This window comes from Mustela putorius, unplaced genomic scaffold, assembly GCF_011764305.1.
Source record: "Mustela putorius furo isolate JIRA1106 unplaced genomic scaffold, ASM1176430v1.1 tig00000145_pilon_pilon_pilon, whole genome shotgun sequence".
Classification (NCBI taxonomy): domain Eukaryota; kingdom Metazoa; phylum Chordata; class Mammalia; order Carnivora; family Mustelidae; genus Mustela; species Mustela putorius.
In genome coordinates, this window is record NW_025421294.1 from 25,593,794 (window position 1) to 25,612,012 (window position 18,219).

At 50.2% G+C, this 18,219-nt stretch overlaps 1 protein-coding gene across 4 annotated transcripts in view; it reads left to right on the forward strand.

Moving 5' to 3' along the window:
- LOC101692673 (core histone macro-H2A.1) overlaps nucleotides 1-18,219 on the forward strand; it is a 74,450-nt gene that overhangs the window by 13,823 nt on the left and 42,408 nt on the right. For all 4 annotated transcript variants that reach the window (XM_045075480.1, XM_045075478.1, XM_045075482.1 and 1 more), the window contains exons 3-4: nucleotides 17,200-17,306; nucleotides 17,744-17,941. In XM_045075480.1, the coding sequence (XP_044931415.1) occupies nucleotides 17,200-17,306; nucleotides 17,744-17,941 (305 nt within the window). The remainder of the gene's footprint in view (nucleotides 1-17,199; nucleotides 17,307-17,743; nucleotides 17,942-18,219) is intronic.

The following is an 18,219-nucleotide window of genomic DNA, read 5'->3' on the forward strand; positions in this document are numbered from 1 at the left end:
TGGGCACCTGGCACATGCATGGACATCTACCTGAAGGATTTTTTAGTTAGCCAGGAGCTGGGCATGCCAGAGCAGAGGCCCACTGGCATTCAGAATGTCTGAGCCAAGAGTGGACCTTCAGCCTGGGAGCCATCAGAGCCCAGTGACACCCCCCAACCATGCAGAGCATGTTTTCTTGGGTAAGTGACCCAATTTTCCTCCTTATGGCCTGCTCCAGGCTGGAGTGGGTGTGGGAGGAGGTTGTAGCCTTGCATCTTGCTCTGAAATGTGAAGCTGGCCTCTGTTTCTCCTCTTGAGTCCAGAGCCCAATCATCTGTCGTACTTAAAAGGCAAAGGCAACCTCTAGAACAGCCACCAGACAGCTCCTTCCCCAGATCCGTGGGTGCCTGGCTCTACTTCCCTGCTGGGCTCTCCAGAGTTCTTCCCAAGAAATGTGACACTGACCATTGGGGAAGCCCTTGTCCAACCATCACCTCTACCCCATGGTACTGTGGTGCTTGTCCCTTCCATGACATTTAAATGATAACATTTAAGGGAATAGGGAAATTGACTTGGATCAGTTCTGAAAGCCTCTGGAATCTCTCCCCTGTGCCCAGCATAGCACTGCTGGAAGGTATAGATGTGAGATGTGAAATGAGCAACTTGTGGCATGGCTTTTGCCCCAGTGAGATATCCAGTGATTTTGGGACACATCATCCCAGAGACCAATAAAGGAACAGGGCAGAAAAAGGGAGAAGTGTAAAAGGTGCTTGAGTCCTACTGTTGGGGGTAGGGGAAGGTGTGGTAACTGAAAAGTGCATGGAAGATCAGAGAGCAAGCACCCTGTGATTTGTTGCTCTTTTATTCCCCCTCAGATTTCATTTATTTATTTATTTTAGAGAGAGAGCACAAGGAGGGGCTGAGGAGCAGATAGGGAGGGAGAGGGAGGAAGAAAGAATCACAAGGGGACTCCACCCTCGGCATGGAGCCTGACATGGGGCTCAATATCCCAACCCTGAGATCATGACCTGAGCCAAAACCAAGAATCGGATGCCTAACCAACTGAGCCACCCAAGCATCCCTGATTTGTTGGTCTTAAATCATGGGTCAAGGCGCTGTGGGTCAGCATTGCTCCAGCTGTGTGTAGCAGAACCTAAGTGATGAAATTTAAGAGGTATTCTACCAAAAAACACAGCTCCATGGCCGAGATAGGAAGACGGCTTGATTCACATCTCCTCCTCTGAGATGGCTATATGAATAACCTCAGAGGAGTTTCTCAGTGAAGGAATTTGTTTTAGTTTGGAAACCACCAAGAAGCAGCTGTGTTTACTGCAGGACTTTTCAGAGCCTTTACCATGTGGGTGTCCCTGTGAATCTCCATGGGAAAGAACTGTCATCCACATTCGTTCCCAAACTTTTGTCACAGAAGTATCTCAAGGGATACCTTACAACACCCTGCATGGTGCAGTGTGGGGGACCCTGGTATGGCTTACCCCCATGACAGCAGCACCGTGTGGCAGGCTAAGTGAAGAAACAAAAGCGAAAGCCTCCCCAAGAGCAGGCTTTGGTTTGTTCCGTTGGGGTGCAATGCTTGGCTCAGAGGGGCCCGATGCACCAGCAGCAGTGCATCAGCGTTCGCTAGGTAAGGTGGTGTCTTGGGAAGCCCGTAGCATATATTTCACTAAGCTGAATTGCTCAGATATTAACTTGGTGACAGTTTGCTAGACCCCAGGCCCTGTGCCAGACAGTGATGTACCCCCAAAAGTCTGGCCCAAGGAACTGACTCCCTAGAAGGGAAGCACCTTTGGAGCCATTTTACCCAACCAACCCCTGAGAGAACAGGCCTGGCTCCTGTTTATCAGATCCAAAAAGATAGGCAGTGACATCTTTTTATTTTTATTCTTCCTTCTTTCTTCTTTTTTTCCCTTTCCTTTCCCTTTATCTTTCTTTCTTTGGTGCAGGAGCCCTATCCCATAGCCTGATTACAAACCTTGTGCTTTAGCTTCCCTCCTAGTACTCAGGCTTGCCACAAAAATCCAGTCTACTCTCAGAGGGTTTCTCAATATTAAGGAGGATGGAAAGCTCTCGAGACTGAATGTGGATACCTTGTGATAAGTATGGATCTTCCCAAGATAGCCACTGATGTGGGTTCCTAAATTGTGTTCCGTTTAAAAACCCAGTTTAAATCCAGTTTAAAAACCCATGGGGAGCATGAACCAGCCAAAGCAGGGCTTTGGATTGCATTTCTACATAAGGATCCTGCTACGAAATCCTGCTACAAAGCAGGATTGCATTTCTATATAAGGCTGTGGCTAGAATTTTTTTTTTTTTCTGTCTTCTTTGGATCTAACCTACAAAATGATGAAGACCTCTGGATTTCTATATTCTTTTCTTCTCTCTCTCTCTCTTTAAAGATCTATTTTTTTGAGAGAGAGAGAGAGAGAAAGGGAGACAGAGTCGGGGGTCCATGGGGAGGGGCAGAGGGAGAAAGAGTCCCAAGCAGACTGTGCCCTAAGCACAGAACCTGATGCAGGACTCAATCTCATGACCCTGAGATCATGACCTGAGCTGAAACCAAGAGTCAGTCCCTTAACAAAGTGAGCCACCCAGGCACCCCAGATTTTTGTATTCTTAATCCCTTACTCCTTTCATTTTCCCAAGCCCTGTCCCCCCAGAGTCCATGTTTTAGACCTGGTCATCCCTCTCCTGTCTTGTCAGGGACCAGAGCCTCCCCTTTGTCCAGTCAGCCCCTGGCACCTTCTTCTGGCAGATGCTGTCATGGGAAGCTGCTGTGGTGATATTCACAGGGCCAGCCCTTGACCTGGGGAATAAGCAGGGTCCCCTGGGTGACCTTACAGCTACTTTGCAGACTAAATGGGGTCCCGCCCTTGTACCTGACTGCGTCCTACGGCAAAAACCCAAGGAAGAGGGATGGCTCTTAAAAATATACCTTGCTGTCTGACTTGGCTGATGAAATGATTATCTTCTGCCCAGGTTTCAGCTTGCTTGATTTCTGATCCGTAAGTGGGTCAGGTGTTGCATATCCCTTTGGTATTAGGGGTTGGGCTGCATTCCGGCCCCACCTTGTGTCCTCCAAGTGCAGGAGGGGGAGCCCTCCCTGTCCACAGCACGCCCTGATACACATACTCGTTTCAGCAAACATCCATCACATTCAGTGTTTCTGGCCTGGGAAAGGACCTGACAGGCTTGGCACATTGAGGTAGGCAGAACCTGCACTTGGCTCTGTCACTTACCTGGACTGCCTAGCACTTTCCTATCCAGGACACCCAAGTGTGTCCTGTACTCATGCAGCTAAAAATAGGGCAGGAAGAGGAGGACAGCCAGACTGACTCCTGATGCCTCGATGCCCCCTGAGTTCCTCATGAGTCTCTGGTGTGTTAGCCGGACCACCTCTACCTTAGACTCACTTCAGGCCAGGGCCCAGCTAGCTCTCATGAGCACCTTCTTGGGCGTTCCTGCTGCTCTGGGGCTCTCAGCCCCCCACAGTGCTCCCTGTTCTGCAAAGCGCTTTACTAGCTTCATAGCCCTGAACAAACCACACACACACACACACACACACACACACACACCCGTGCACATGTGTGCACACACGCAAGGGAGGACTGGGGATTTTAATGAGCCAGAGGGCTGCAGCTAGAAAAAGTGGGAAACACCGAAGTTGAAACTAATGTGCTATGTACCCAGTGCATGCAGACAGTGCTTAAATGCCTATTCCCATTACGGGTTATAGGAGCAACTTGTGTTTAAAAATGTAAGAAGTTGAAACTCATTCATAATTCCACTGTCCAGAGATAGCTGCGGTACTGGATGCCTTTCATGCATACATGCAGGAAAGGGAGTTAGATTTTAGCCCAATTATTTGTTTTTATTAATATCCGCTACTGATGAGCTTCACTGATAGCCAGTCACAGAAAATCATCACCATTGATCTCACAAAGCAAATTGCGAGGTAATTCAGGAGATGCTGCACGGGCAGTCCTCCCTCTGCCTCCCAGGGGAGGAGATGATTCCATGGTGGGAAACATAGGAGGAGTGCTCGGAGAAGCGGTTTATCACAACACACCTTTGATACTTCCTTCATCACGTGGTGTCCGATGGCTAGGTGGGACAGGTCTCAGGCTGGAGGAGAGAGCTCAGAAACCTCCGAGGGGAGGGGTGGCATTCCCAGAGTTTTGCTACCCCTGCCGCAGATGTGGAGGGCGGCAGGACAGCACAGGGATCCCAGAAGCTTGTGCACCTGCCACAGAGCACAAACATGGAGTTCTTATCTGTCCACCACCCAGTCCTTCTGAGGAGTCCCTGAGGGGGTCCACGACAGTGTCAGCGTGACCTGTTCGTGGAACAGCGGCCCTGCTTCCCCTGCTTTCTCAGAGCCGGGGCATGGACTCTGGCACTGGGCTCAGAGAAAGGAAAGGCCTCATTGCGCTTTCTTTTGCAATCATTTTCTTTCTTTTGCAATCTTTTGCAATCCCAGTCTGTGACTGGTCTTATTTTTTTTAAAAGATTGATTGATTGATTGATTGATTGATTTGACAGAAAGAGATCACAAGTAGACAGAGAGAGAGGAAGGGAAGCAGGCTCCCCACCGAGCAGAGAGCCCGATGTGGGACTCGATCCCAGGATCTTGAGATCATGACCTGAGCCGAAGGCAGCGGCTTAATCCACTGAGCCACCCAGGCGCCCCAGTCTTATCTTTCTAACAGCGTCTTTCACGGAGCTGAAGTCTGTGATTGTAATGAAGGCTAGCGTATCATTTCTTTTTTTGTGTTTTGCTCCTTTGGCGTTGTATCTAAAACCTCGTCGCCAAACCCGAGGTCGTGCAGATTTTCCCCTATGTTATCTTCTAGGAGTTTTATAGTTTAGTGTTTTACATTCAGGTCTGTGATCCATTTTGAGTTAATTTTTGCTAAGGATGTGAGGTCTGTGTCTAGTCTTTGCATGTGGGTGTGCAGCTGTTCCTCTCTGTTTCCTTGAAGATGCGCTGCATTGCCTGGAAATGCCCAGTGGTCAGGGAGGCTCCTTCTTGCTTCACTATTTCCCCATGAAGGGTCACATATTACTTTCATTTTTGCCACTGGGTCTATAGATGCAGAGACAAGTTCCCTAGCAAGGATTCTGTTTTCGCTGGGGCCAGTGGAAAAGCCCATAGCAAAACCAAACTTGTTTCTGGATTCAGGCAGGGAAAAGGTATGCCCCAAACTGAGTGTGCCTCTTTCTTCTCAGGTCTTCCGTCTGGGATCACTTTATTTGTGATTGAAGTACATCGTTCAGAATTCCATTTTGTGAGTCCTTTTGTGATAATTTTTCTCAGGCTGTGGTTTTGAACATGCTCCTTTTATTATTATTATTTTTTTAAGATTTCTTGTATTTATTTGAGAGAGAGGGTAGAAGCAGGGGACAGGCAGAAGGAGGGGGAGAAGCAGACTCCCTGCTGAGCAGGGAAGGCAATGCTGGCCCCGAGATCAAAGGCAGATGCTGAACGGAAGGCAGATGCTCAGAAGACTGAGCCACCCAGGCGTCCGTGAACATGCTTCTACCACATCCATGAAGTTTTTAGCTGCTATTTCTTCAATATCTCTATTCTAGGCTCTTTCTACTTATAAAACACAAGCCAAACACATTAGTGTCTCATTCTTTTTTCCCTATCTCTTCATCTCAGTAATAATTTTCATTTCTGTCTTGCAGAACTTATCTGTAGATAATTATTTCTGCTCTGTCTTCTAGGACTATCTCCCCATTTACTAATTCTCTCTTCAGCTATATCTTATATACTATTTAATTCAGTCACTGATGATGATGATGATTATTATTTTGAGAGAGAATGCTGTGCAGGCCCCTGAGTTGTAGCAGGGAGGGGCAGAAAGAGAGGGAGAGAAAATATTAAGCAGGCTCTACACCCAGCACAGAGCCCAACTTGGTGCTCAATCTCCCGACCCTGGGATCATGACCTGAGCCAAAATCAAGAATCGGACACTTAACCAACTGAGCCACTTGGGTCCCCCAATGAATTTTTAATTTCAGCTTTGAAACTTTTATTTCTAGAAGTCCTGTTGGGATTTTTTTTTTAATCTGCTTGGTTGTTCTTGATAATTTGTTTTCTCTTCATTTTCAAACTTTTCTTTAATTCTATTATACGTAATAACATCTACTTGAATAATTTGGGTTTTTTCAGTTTTATTAAGGAATAAATGACACCTGTAATTGTATATATTTAAGGTGTACAACCTGATGATTTTATATCCCTATACATTGTGGAATTACCAGGTTTATCTGAATAATCCTAATAGTGGCAGTCTCTTATCATCTATTTCTGCCAGATTTTGAATCATTGTTCAGAAAGTCTCCTTCTCTCCAGGGTTACAAAGGAACTTCTTCATGCTCTTCCTTAGTCTTTTTATGGTTTAAATTTTTTACATTTTTATTTTGATCCATTTGAAATTAATCCTGATACATTGTATGAGTTAGGGATTGACTTCCTTTTGTTCCAGATGGTTACCCGGTTATCTCAACACAATCAATTCAATATCCCATCTTTTCCCTGGTGATCTGAGATGCTACCTTCACCACACATGAAATTTCTAGATATATTTAGGGCTATTTCTGGGCTTTATTTTCTGTTTGATTGGTCTGTCTAGTTACATACTTTATGTTTCTCATATTTGGTGGGTCTTTCATTGTCTTTGTTTTCTTTAGTAAGTGATGTATACCAACGGTAAAACCTCCCCACAGGACACACAGTAAGACCTTCATTTCCCTTTCTGCTCTTTTTCCTTACCTAATTCTCCTCCCAGGAGACAGCATTAATTTCTTATGTGTGTTCTGTATCTTTCTGAAGATACTTTTCTTCTCCCTTTTCATTTCAAAATAAATCTTAAAAATGAAATGCCAAGGATTAATGAATCAGGTTAATGGGTACATGTGATCTCAGTGACTGACATTTATATTTGAGCCCAAATCTTGGTTGGGAGGATCTGGGGATTGCTGCTCTGCCTCGAACATCTCCCCAGAACCCCCAGGCCTCTCTGCCAACCCTGAGACCTGACTTGAGACTGTGAGCGGAAGCTTGCCTGGACCCTGGGCCCTCTTGGGGCTGCCGTCCCCTAGGATGACTGCTTTATAGTTCACACTGCCTGCCATGGAGCCTGAGCATCGGCTCTAATACATGAAACCAGGCCAGTGCCTTGGAGAGCGTGCCCACACTTCCACCCAGAATCATGATCTGAATGCTGCAGGGCCTAGTGTACTCCTTTAGCGATCCATTTGCAATGACCTATGTGTGAAAGAGGTACCAGGCTCTGGCCAGGTGCAAGGTGCCATGTGGGCTGCTGAGGGTCGAAGGGATCAGTGTTCATTTCAACAGATCTGTAGTGAGGGTCTGTGGTGGGTCAGACCTATCGGAGGCCATACTCCCGACCCCAGGGCTGGGAACGTGCCTTCCCCTCTTCTCCCTCAACACCATGAGCTCAGCTACTAGCACAAAGGCTCACGTTGTGCAGCTGCTTCGTAAGTAGTTTTTCGCTTGAAGGATCAGAAGCTCAGTTAAAGGATGATGAATTTCAGGAGGACAGAATGTTGGTAATGGCAGATGCTGCCAGATGTTGATGAGATGGGAGCCAAACCTGCCCCCTGGATTTGTAAATGAAGCCGGATTCGGGTTGTGCTAATGACACCAGGGCACAGCCGGACCAGGTGGAGAAGAGGGAAGTGGCAGGGCACGTGTGGGCAGGCCACGTATGTGGCAAATGGGAAGGCATGGGAACTTTATCAAGGACTGATCTGTCACCTCTGATGCGAAAGCCACTGAGGATGTTTCAGCTGTACCTTGAAAAGGAGAGGAAGCCAGGAGCCAGCCACCTGATTTAAATAGCAACATCCCAGGAGGGGTGCTAGCCGCACCCCAGGGTCTCTCTGTGGATGGCTTGCAAGAATGGTTTTAAAGCACCTCTCACCTACTGAGAGGAGAAGGAAGTGATAAGAATTCTACAGGCGTCTTCTCTCTTGCTGATATTTGAACAGAAAGATACCAACTAATAGAACATATTTATAGTTCTCTTGCTTTCTTTGCTTGCCTGAAGGCTTCTCTAGGTCTAGTCAACCCAGAATAAAACATGGTGAAAGCACAAAGTCACTCCTCAGAGCTATAAATACACTGTAGCAAGAAGACAGACCCAAAGGGTAGTAACCACAGTCAGCCTCCCCACCCCCAGTCTCCCTGTATGCCTCTCCCCACTACCCCCTCCCATGCTGGTTGCCAAGAAGATAACTGGGCCTGGGATTTGCCATTTGCTGGGCTGCTCGTCCCGCCTACAGCTCTGACCCTGCCTCCCATCCCCCCTTCTTCAATGTCTTTCCTCCTTCATTTCACATCCCACCTTCCTTTTGAGGCATGTGCCTTCCAACTGATGGCCTGGAAGCATGTCTCCCTGGTACCTCAGAGGCCTGTGGTGGCTCCTGATGCCCAGGGGTCCTGTTGTGGGACTGCTGTCATCCCCGCGTACGCTGTGTAGAGTAGCCTTTATAGAAGACGTTTAGAGAGGTCGCCCGCATTAGAAGGAGGCTCTTGTTTTGCCAGAGCTCACATTTCTTGTCTGTAGGACAGTGGGAACCGTGTGGGAACGCAGGGCCTCTGGGAAAGACTAATCATAGGCCTCCCTTGCCATGGCTCTCCTGAGAGATGTCCTTCATGGTAACTGGTGACTGAGGTAGTCTGTGGTCCACATTTGTGCGCAGCTTCTGTAAATCTGGGGGTTGACTGCTGGAAGTCAGCATCAGAAAATGAGGACACTTACCTTGAGCAGGGTCGGTTTCCTTGCCCTCCCACCTCCCCGCCAGGCCCTGGTGGTCCCTATTCCAGATGGAGAATGTGGCTTGTGGTTATGTTCATTTGAGGGGCATGGGGGCCAGTGCTTTGAGTACTAGGCAGAGGCCGGCCAGTATAAGTAATGAAACGTCTTCCTTATTAGTGAGCACTTACCATGTGTCAGGCACTGGCTCGCTGCTTTACATGTGGTAACACATGGAGTCCTCAAACTGCCTGTCTGGCCTAGAAGGAGACTGGGGTTTAGGGCCTAAGAAACCTCTCTCTGCAAGGCCATTTTGTGTAATAACCCATCTTGAGAAGACCACCTCCTGCAGGCTCGCCTCAGGAGTGCAGGCCTTAGCCATTACCAGGAGAGCTGGCGGGCCAGGTGGGGGGGGTGGTTTGCAGGTGCTCAGGGTCCCTAGGTCCACTTTGCATCTCCTGTGTCTCCTGTGGACATTGCGGGAGGATGCTAGGTGCCCAGTCCTGGAGGGCTGGCTCGGGTCCTCAGTGGAGCCACAGCCTGGCTGAGGCGACAAAGCCTCCTGAGAGGGGCAAACCCCGAGCAGTTGCAGGTGATGTGCGAGGGCTGGAGACAGTCTTGGGGTCTGGCCTGGGCAGAGGGGACAGGGGTCCTGCAGGGATGGGCCTGGAGGGACAAGGGGTCACTGACAGGAAGGAGATGGGTTTGAGCACATGAGGGCTGGTGGCTGTTGGCATGACATGTGCTGGGCCATAGAGAAGGGGCAGTCTGGTCAGTGCTGGGAGCGCTGGCTGCATCAGCAGCAGGACAAGTGAGGTTCTGGGGGAAAGGGGAGCCACAGAGTCCTCGGAGAGGGGAGGGTAGCGCCTATCCGCCATGAGGAGATTATATGGCTCAGCGGCATGGAGGAGAGACTGGAGGGTTGATAGCTTTTTGCCCGATGTCCCTTCATCTTCCATTTAGGAAAGAGGGGGACAAAGCTTACAGTGGACTCGTGGCCCTCAGCTTTGGGAATCCACCTGGGCAGACAGGGCCAGCGCCTCCTCTGCTGTTACACACTCGTAATGCTCTTAAAGCAGTCATGAAAAGAACCTGAAAACTCCACATGCTCAGAACCCTTGTGAGAAGCAGGATTAAGCAGGCAGGGACAGATATCTGGGTAGGAGGGTGACATAGTGTCTCAAAGGTGAGGGGGTGCACACACCGTAGTTGCCTCTTCTCATTCACACCGCGTTTTCATTTCTTACATTTTGAAAAGACAGTTGTGCACAAAGGAAACAGCACCAAAGAGGGTCAAGTGTCTCCCTCTGATGGAGTCCCCGATTCCACCCAGAGGAGGCACCAGGGCGCCCCATCTTGGGGAACATGGTCGTGAGTGCAGGGATAGGCGTTGCCTCCACCCCCCATACCAGGGCTGTCCACCATACATGCCTTCCTCATTTCCCTCTGTAAAAGTCTGTCTGGGAAATGGCACTGTCAGGGCTCTCTAAATGAGTTTCCTCTTTACATGACACTTTTCAAATCATTTCATTTCATCAGATCTCTCTGAATGTCCATCTCTTCCTGAGAGGAGTTAAGAGAAAATGGCTGTGATTTTCTGTATCCAGACAAACACACATACTAACCATTTCTTTGTAAATTAACAGTCTTTGAGAAGGAGTGAGTGGCGGGGCAGAGGGTCCTGCCCAGCTGTCAACCAGGGCCTGGGGGAGAGCAGGTTTCTCTGGGGCTACCCCAGCGTGGCATCCTTCCACCTTCCGTCCTGGGCCTTGGCTCGTGCTGTCTGGGCAGCTGGCTTTGGTTTTGCCTCTGCCCTGGCACACGCGCCATGGGGGTCAGACGAAAGCCCCCGGCCCCATCCCGAGGCAAAGACTGCCTGTGGGGCCGCTCCGGGTGCTGCATTCTATCAAGGTAAGTCTGGCAGTCCCAAGGTTAATCGGGTTCAAGTGCATTTTTCAAACATATGTAAACTGTTAAGTGTAACAGCACAGAGTAGACTGTCGATGAGGAAACACCAGGTTTTCTGTGTTGCTTTCCTTCTCCTGGCTCTTACACACGTGAGAGCATCTATGCACTTAGCCAGCCCATTATTTTGATGGAGGAACCCAAGGAAAAGAAAGGATAGTTTTCTTCCCCTAGATATCAAGCCTGGTGGGCTTTGCAAAAGACGAAGTGTGTGATCGTAGTCCCTGAAACAGCAGCTGACACCTAACCACCGTGGTAACCACGCCGCAGCTTGTCAAGTCAGGAATCCTCACCTCCCGGAAAGTGACCTCGCAATCATCCCCCTTCCATAGAAAGGGCATGCACACCTGCGGTGTGTACCGGCACGTCTTCAGCCAAGTGCGTGGGCTGGGATTCACACTGGCCTGTCTGACCGCAGACCCCAGCTCTGCCATGGCACCCCAGGGGACTGCCACCCTCCTCCCCCCACCCCCACCCCCCGCCCCCAAAGACATACCAAGAAGGTGAGCTGACAGAGAAGTGCAGAAGACTCGGGAAGACACGGGAAGGCTTTGCAGAAAGGGAAGGGACTCGAGTATGGGGCTGGGGTGCTGGGTAAGAGGAAGGTAGTATTGGTCTCAAGAATCCTCCCTCTTTTTGGTTAATGTGTAGAATGTAGAATTACTTATTTTCTACTTTGAAATCAGAAAAACAGCTTACTTTAGAAACTCCCAAATTACATTGCGTTTCTATCTTACTTCGAGACGTGGTGAAGGCGGGAGACTGGAGCAGATGCTCCTGGATTCTTATGAGGGTCTGCAATGTGGGCTTAACAGCAAGGGACAAGTGTTTGTCAGACTCGGAACATCTGCAGAAAAGCAACAGAATGGCTTATTGTTAGCAAATACCTTGTATCCTGCACATATACACACAATTGCTACTTTCTGTTATTGCTGTTTTTTTTTTCTCTTTGGAATCCCTGGCTCTTTTGAGGCCCAGGATGAGCAGACTGGAGAGCTTTGCTGTGGCCCATGAGTGAGGCCCTGAAGCCTTGGGTTGACAGGTCGGCGGGTTTCAGACTCTGCCGCTCATCTGAAAAGGTGAGATGTGGGGGCCGCTGGATTCTAGGTCCCCGGAGGAAATAGAGGAAAGTACGGTGCAGTCAGGATGCAGGAAACTCTGAGCAATCACTCCCCAATTGGGGTTGATTGGGTTAAGGCTTTCCAGAATGGTGTAAAACAGTTCTGAACTCCGTGAACTGCTGATGGAAGCCCGAGGAACTGAAAGAAATACAATAAACAGATTGCCTGTCATGTTGTTGGCTTTGTAGCAAATAGCTGTTTTCTCCTTGGGATTATGTGAACATTTGCTTTCCTTTGATTTTTGGTTGTTCTTTTCAATCTCTTTTGTTAGGGGAGATGCTTCAAACAGCTCCGGGGAAGCCCCCGCCTTTTGCCTTTGCAAGGTTTGTGTTTAGAGTTTGGCGCAGCCTGCACACGTCACCTGTTAGCTGTTAGGACTCTAATTCTGTAAGCCATGACTTCATCTCCCTCAAGGAAGATAGACGGGAATGCTTCCCTCCAACAGATATGGTTCAGTTCAAGATGTTTGGGGTTGTGGGGGAGGGGAGGGAAGGAAGACTAAGCCTTTGGTCTCTGGGTGAACTTGGAAAGGAGACCTGTCAAAGGTATTCACGTTCAGACAGCTGGTCTGTAGCTGAAAGGCTGCCAAATAATGCCATTATTCACAGCTGTGGGAATTTTGTCAAACAGCCTTAAAGCAGTCATGCTCCGTGAGCCTGGGGAATGGTGGGCCCAGGGCTGTCTGTGCAGTGCCTGCTGCTCAGATTAGAGAATAAGGTCTCCTTGCTGGGCCCGGCCACTAGAGATGATGTATCTGGGGGCTCACTACTTGCCTGATGTGGGAAGTAGTCAAGAGTGGGAACAAGAGATATTGGGGTGTCTTGCAAGTTAGATCTTAAAAGAGATCTTTAAAATGAAAACATAGCTCATAAGCTGGCCAGTGTTGCTCACCATTTAACTTGGCCCCATGCAATGCTTATCATGGGGAACCTTAGCGCACCTGCAGTCCTTTCAAGAGCTGAGCCCACGTGCTTGGGGTCCCACACCTGTCCATTTTTGGTCATTGGTAACAAAGCTGTTCCTTTTGCTGGCCAGGAAGTCCTGCCTTGAGCTGGTGGAGAACCTGGTGAGGGGTCTGTTTCTTCTCTTTGTAACTGCTCTTGCCCAATCTCCTCCTGTGGTTTCTTGCAGATTCCATTTGTTTTGGTTATAGCCCCCAGGGCCATGGCTCCTGAAAACTCCCTCCAAGGGAGGGTCCAAGCAGTGAGCTCTGGAAATCGTGAAAAGGACTTGCATCTGTAGGTGTGGTGCTTTCCCGATTCTTCTCTTTCCCAGAATCCTTTTCCCTTTAACCCAGGTGGTGAGGGGGGTAACAAAAAAAACATATATATATATATATATATTTTAATTTTTTTTTTTTAAGAGATGCATAAGTCCTTCCAAAATTCAAGATGAATCAGGTGCAGGAAACCTTCCCTTGTGGGAAGGCATGGGTTCCATGTAAGCTGAGGCAGAGCTGAAGCTGGCTCTGGTTCCCCAGGGCCATGGCCAGAACGGTGTACAGCCCTGAGCCTGGTCTTCCATGATCCTGCTGTTGCTGTCACTCGCAAGGGTGAGGATCAGTTACAAGGAAGGGAAGTGAATGAGGAAGTTCCTTGGGGGGCCTGTGCCCTACCCCTGTTCCTCAAAGCCAGCACCCTCTGCCCCTACAGAGTCGAGGGGATCTGTTCCAACCTGACGAGCAGCTGGTGTTGCCTGCCTCCCCTCTCCCCCAGCAGCAGGCAGCCCTCTCCTGGCCAGGAAAGCCCCTTGTGATGGCTGATGCCGAAATGGGCCCGAGGACGATAGGGTGGGCACTCATGAAGACTTGGCCAGCGCTCAGTTAGTGCTCTGGCTTCCTGCCTTTGTTTGCTGTCAGATGAGGTCTACATCTTTCGAGGCTGCTTAAACGGCCCCAGTTTTCTGCCGGCTGCCATGTACCCGGGGGACAGATGGGAGTGGAACATGCTTCTCATCTCACCTCTGAGGTGCTTCGTCTCCACCTGTCCCTTGACAAATGAGTTGCTATGGTAACTACCCTCTGGAAAACATGCAGGAGTAAACAAGATCAAGCTCTTGCTCAACTAGCTGCAGCGTGAATCTGTGCTTAGTTGTCCCCACCTGACAACCCCTCCCCACAGGTGGAACTGAGGGCCCACCCTTGGGCGGTAGAGGGTGGGAGGGCCAGTCCTCTGGGCATGCGCAGATGGAAGGCACGCTGGGATTTGTGGGGAGAGAAGAGCCGTGAATTTTCTTGCTCCTTGGTGAGACAGAGGAATGAGACACCTGCCCCCCCAATACACATGCCAGCTCTTCAGCAAGGAGCTGCAGTGCTCCTCATCCCACTGGACACACCTGCCCCTCAGGGTCACTCCCACATGGATCCAGGCTGAATGAACAGTAGGTGAGCGCACCCCTTGATATTCCCAAGTGGAGTCACTCTGCCCATGGAGGTTTCAGCCACAGAGTATGAGCCCTGGGGCTGGGTCAGTTCTGGGGGAAGAAAAGCTCTTGGAAGTGAGGGGGAGCTGCTGGAGAATTGATCTCCAGATCTCTGAGCCGTGGGAGCTACTTACAGGCCACTGCTGTGCTTTATATCCTTGTGTCACAGGCTGCCTGTGTCTCACCCAAAGGAGTGGCCCAAGGCGACTAAGAGTTATGGTGACCCCTCCCGACCTCCCCGGTCTCCGTGTCCATCATCACATCCTCACTTGCACACCCAGAAGTTAAAGGAGCAGTCCCTAAAATAAGACCACAGGTCTCCCCATGGTGGCCACCGCCCCTTCTCTTGAGAAGAGCCTCTCAGTACCACTCCTGGCAGGAGGAAGAAATAAGCCATGTCCTCTTGCCTGAGAAGCCATAATTTCACAGGGGTGGGCTTAGGGCACCATGGTGGGTCTCTGCCTAATGCAGGCAGCGTAAAGCGTTCTTAGCACCTTCTGGGGGAAAGGTTGTAATCCACCAGACTCCTTCTGTACATTCTGGCCCTGCAGGTACTGTTTGCCCCATGTTTCCCTGTGGCCCCAGAAAGCAGGGCACGGTGAGGCGGTGCGGGGATAGTGGGGACCAGGAGGAGTGCCGGCTAAGGACTGCTCTGGTACCAGCTGTTCCTCTTTGAGCTTCTCCTGCTTGGGCTCCCCCCAGAGACAGCTCTGGCTAGCTCTCCTTTCTTTATCCTAGAGTCTGTGCTTGCATCAGCTGAGGCTCCTACGGGAGCTTCCTCCCCAGCCACGGGCAGGACCAGAGTGTTGCAGGTGTGGTGCCGCCTCCAGGAGTGGAGGAGGAAGAAGCTCAAACTTGGGCCCATTTCTGTATCATTGCACGTGGGGCTTAGGGTCCCTTGGGCCTCCCGGGCCCCTTTTCCTGCTTGGCTGAGATAGGTCCATCTCTGCTGGGCATTGGAGCCCACTGCCACCATCATGTACAGGGAAGCCTCAGCTAAATTTGAAGGTGGGCTCTCTCCCCTACCATCCGCCCTCAGGCTGTGGGGGGAACAGCCCCGTTGAGATTAATGCTTAAGGGTGGGAAATGTGCTGGTTCTCATCAGGTCCTCATGGGGCCTCATTGTAGTGATTCTCAAATGGGAAATTCAAGGTGAGATGCCTGGGAGCATCAAGTAGGTAGGGGTCTCATGGTGTCTCTGGGTGTGGGAGGACGTATCTTCAGTGACGCGATTACCGAGTTTCTGAGTTCATGCCTTGGGTTCCAGGTGGAAACTTGTTCAGGCTGTGGCTAGTTCTCCACCACTCCCAGGAGGAGAGTTTGTGTGAGGAGCCAGGCCTTTTTTCAGCATTTTATGCCCTAGTTACCGCCCTGGGTCCAGCAGCTAGCTCTCCTTCATGTGGACCATGGAATATCATAAAGTTTAAGCACAGGACCTGTTCTCCTCTTATTTTACAATGACTCTGAGTTCTGACTTTGCTGGAGATCTCTAGTATTGATAACATAACCCAGAATACTAGAAATTCTTCAGTACCCAGAGGGGGTCCGGCCTGAGCCAGGGTCATAGGCAGGGCTGTGGCCTGGGCAGAATTGCAGACATGGGGGAGGGGAGTGTAAGATACGTTCCAGGACAGTCTGGGTTTAGAAAATGAGGAAGGGATGATGTTGACATTGTCCAAGAGAACTGTGCTGTGGAGGAGAAAAAACTCTTGCTAAGGGCACTAGCGATTTTGGCCCATGTTAGGTGCAATGGAAGCACCATCATCCTGTCCGGCAAGGGTCTGTCCTGAAAGACAGGCACATAAACCCGAGCACCAACGAGGGTACGGGCTTCTAGCTGTCTAGTATGTAAAATGTTTTACAGTGCTGGGGCGCCTGGGTGGCTCAGTCGGTTAAGCCTCTTCCTTTGGCTCAAGTCATGATCCCAGGGTCCTGGGATTGAGTTGGCTCCCTGCTCAGTAGGGAGTTTGCTTCTCCCTCTGCCCCACCCCTGCTTGTGTGTGTGCTCGCTCTCTCTCTCTCTTTTTCTCTCTCAAAAAAGTAAAATCTTAAAGTTCACAGTGTCAAGCATACACGATGCTGAAAGAGGAACACTCTGATTGCACACCTAGATTTAGCATTTAGTGCATCACCACATTTTCTCCATGGAGTTGGTTGTGATTATTTGAGAGTAAATTGCAGTTCTCTTCAGAGTAGTGACATTACAGTCACTCCCAATAAGATCAATAATCCTTTAGTATCTAATACCAGTCTGTGTTCAGATCTCAGTTTTGTCCAGAATGACTTGTATAGCTCTCTCTCATTCTGTCTCTCTCTCTCCTTTTTTTTTTTTTTTTTTTTTGGTAATCAGCATCCCATCAAGCACTGATAGGTTTGACACACTGCATTTGGTTGTGAGGCCTCTTTGGCCTCTTCTGCTGCATCCTACCTCTTTTGGTTTCTGTTCTTGGGATGTTGACTTCATGGAATCCCGTCCTACCCTTTTAGTTCTGAGTCTGAATGTGTAGGTGGTCAGTGTTGAACCCCGACAGGACCCAGTACTCAGAAAGCAGAGCTCCCTCTAGGGCCGCACTGCAGGGTGCCCGTTCTGGGGAACAGGGTCTCCTGTCCACTCCCCCACTTCTTACTGGGGTACCTTCAGCGGGTCCCTTCTCTCCACCTCCATGTTTTCATATCCTAAACAAAGGGGACGGAGTGGAGAGGTCTCCTGGTTCCACTGAGTACATCTGCAATTAGCCAACTCAGCTCTCGGTGTGGCAGGGCAGAGCGCCTGCAGCTTCATGCCTTGGGGTAGCTGTTTCTTGAGGCCGCTGGCCATGCCCAGGGCCATGAACGTGGGGCCTGGGAGGACGCCTGAGGTCCCCTGACATTCTAATATGACCAGTGCTCTCCCCCTCTGCTCCCCACAGCTGAGATTCTGGAACTGGCGGGCAATGCTGCAAGAGACAACAAGAAGGGACGGGTCACACCCCGGCACATCCTGCTGGCTGTGGCCAACGACGAGGAGCTGAATCAGGTATGGGTGCTTCTCTCCCTCTCCTGCCAGACGCTTGGGCAGGCAGTCCCTCTGCCCGAGAAACACAGGTTGGTGTTTGGCGGGCTGCCAGAGGTGTGCTCTGCATTTTGGACTACTAGTAGCTTCTCTAAATTCTCCCCTCCCCCACGTGCCCCGTGCCAGTTTTTCCTTGAGGCTTTATTTGGGGACAGGAGGGAATGGATCAAGGTATTTGGCTCTCCCTGGAAGAAAGGTAGTGAAGTTCCACCGGAGTGAGGTTACTCTGAGGCCTTTCTCCCTTGTATAGTGAGCCTGGGTCCCATCAGCATCCTTGGAGATGCCCTGGAGGAAAGACCTTGACGGAGCAAAGCAAGAATGTGAATGGGGAGGGCAGACTTCTTGAAGGCCAGGGGCCTGGTGGACAGGCTAACCATCTGCTACTTTGATTTTCCTGCAAGCTGCTAAAAGGAGTCACCATAGCCAGCGGGGGAGTGTTACCAAACATCCACCCAGAGTTGCTAGCAAAGAAACGAGGATCCAAAGGGAAGTTGGAAGCCATCATCACACCACCCCCAGCCAAAAAGGCCAAGTCTCCATCCCAGAAGAAGCCCGTGTCTAAGAAAGCAGGAGGCAAGAAAGGGGCCCGGAAATCCAAGGTACACAATGGGGTGGGGCTGTGTGCTTTGGGTCAGGACAAGTGCGTGCAGGTGAGGTCCAGAGTAGCTCCCTCCTGCTGAGGGCTTATCCGGGGACAAAGGGAAACTGCATGGGACCTCTGGCAGAGAGGCTAGCCCAGCTCCAGCAGCCAGAATCAGAGCAAAACCCCACATTCCTGTAGGCAAGGGGGATGTGGGGAAGAGGCGGGGACAGATAGCCCCAGGCTGCAAGGACCCCATTCCTGGCCTGCAAGGGAGAGGCTCACACCTCTGCAGAA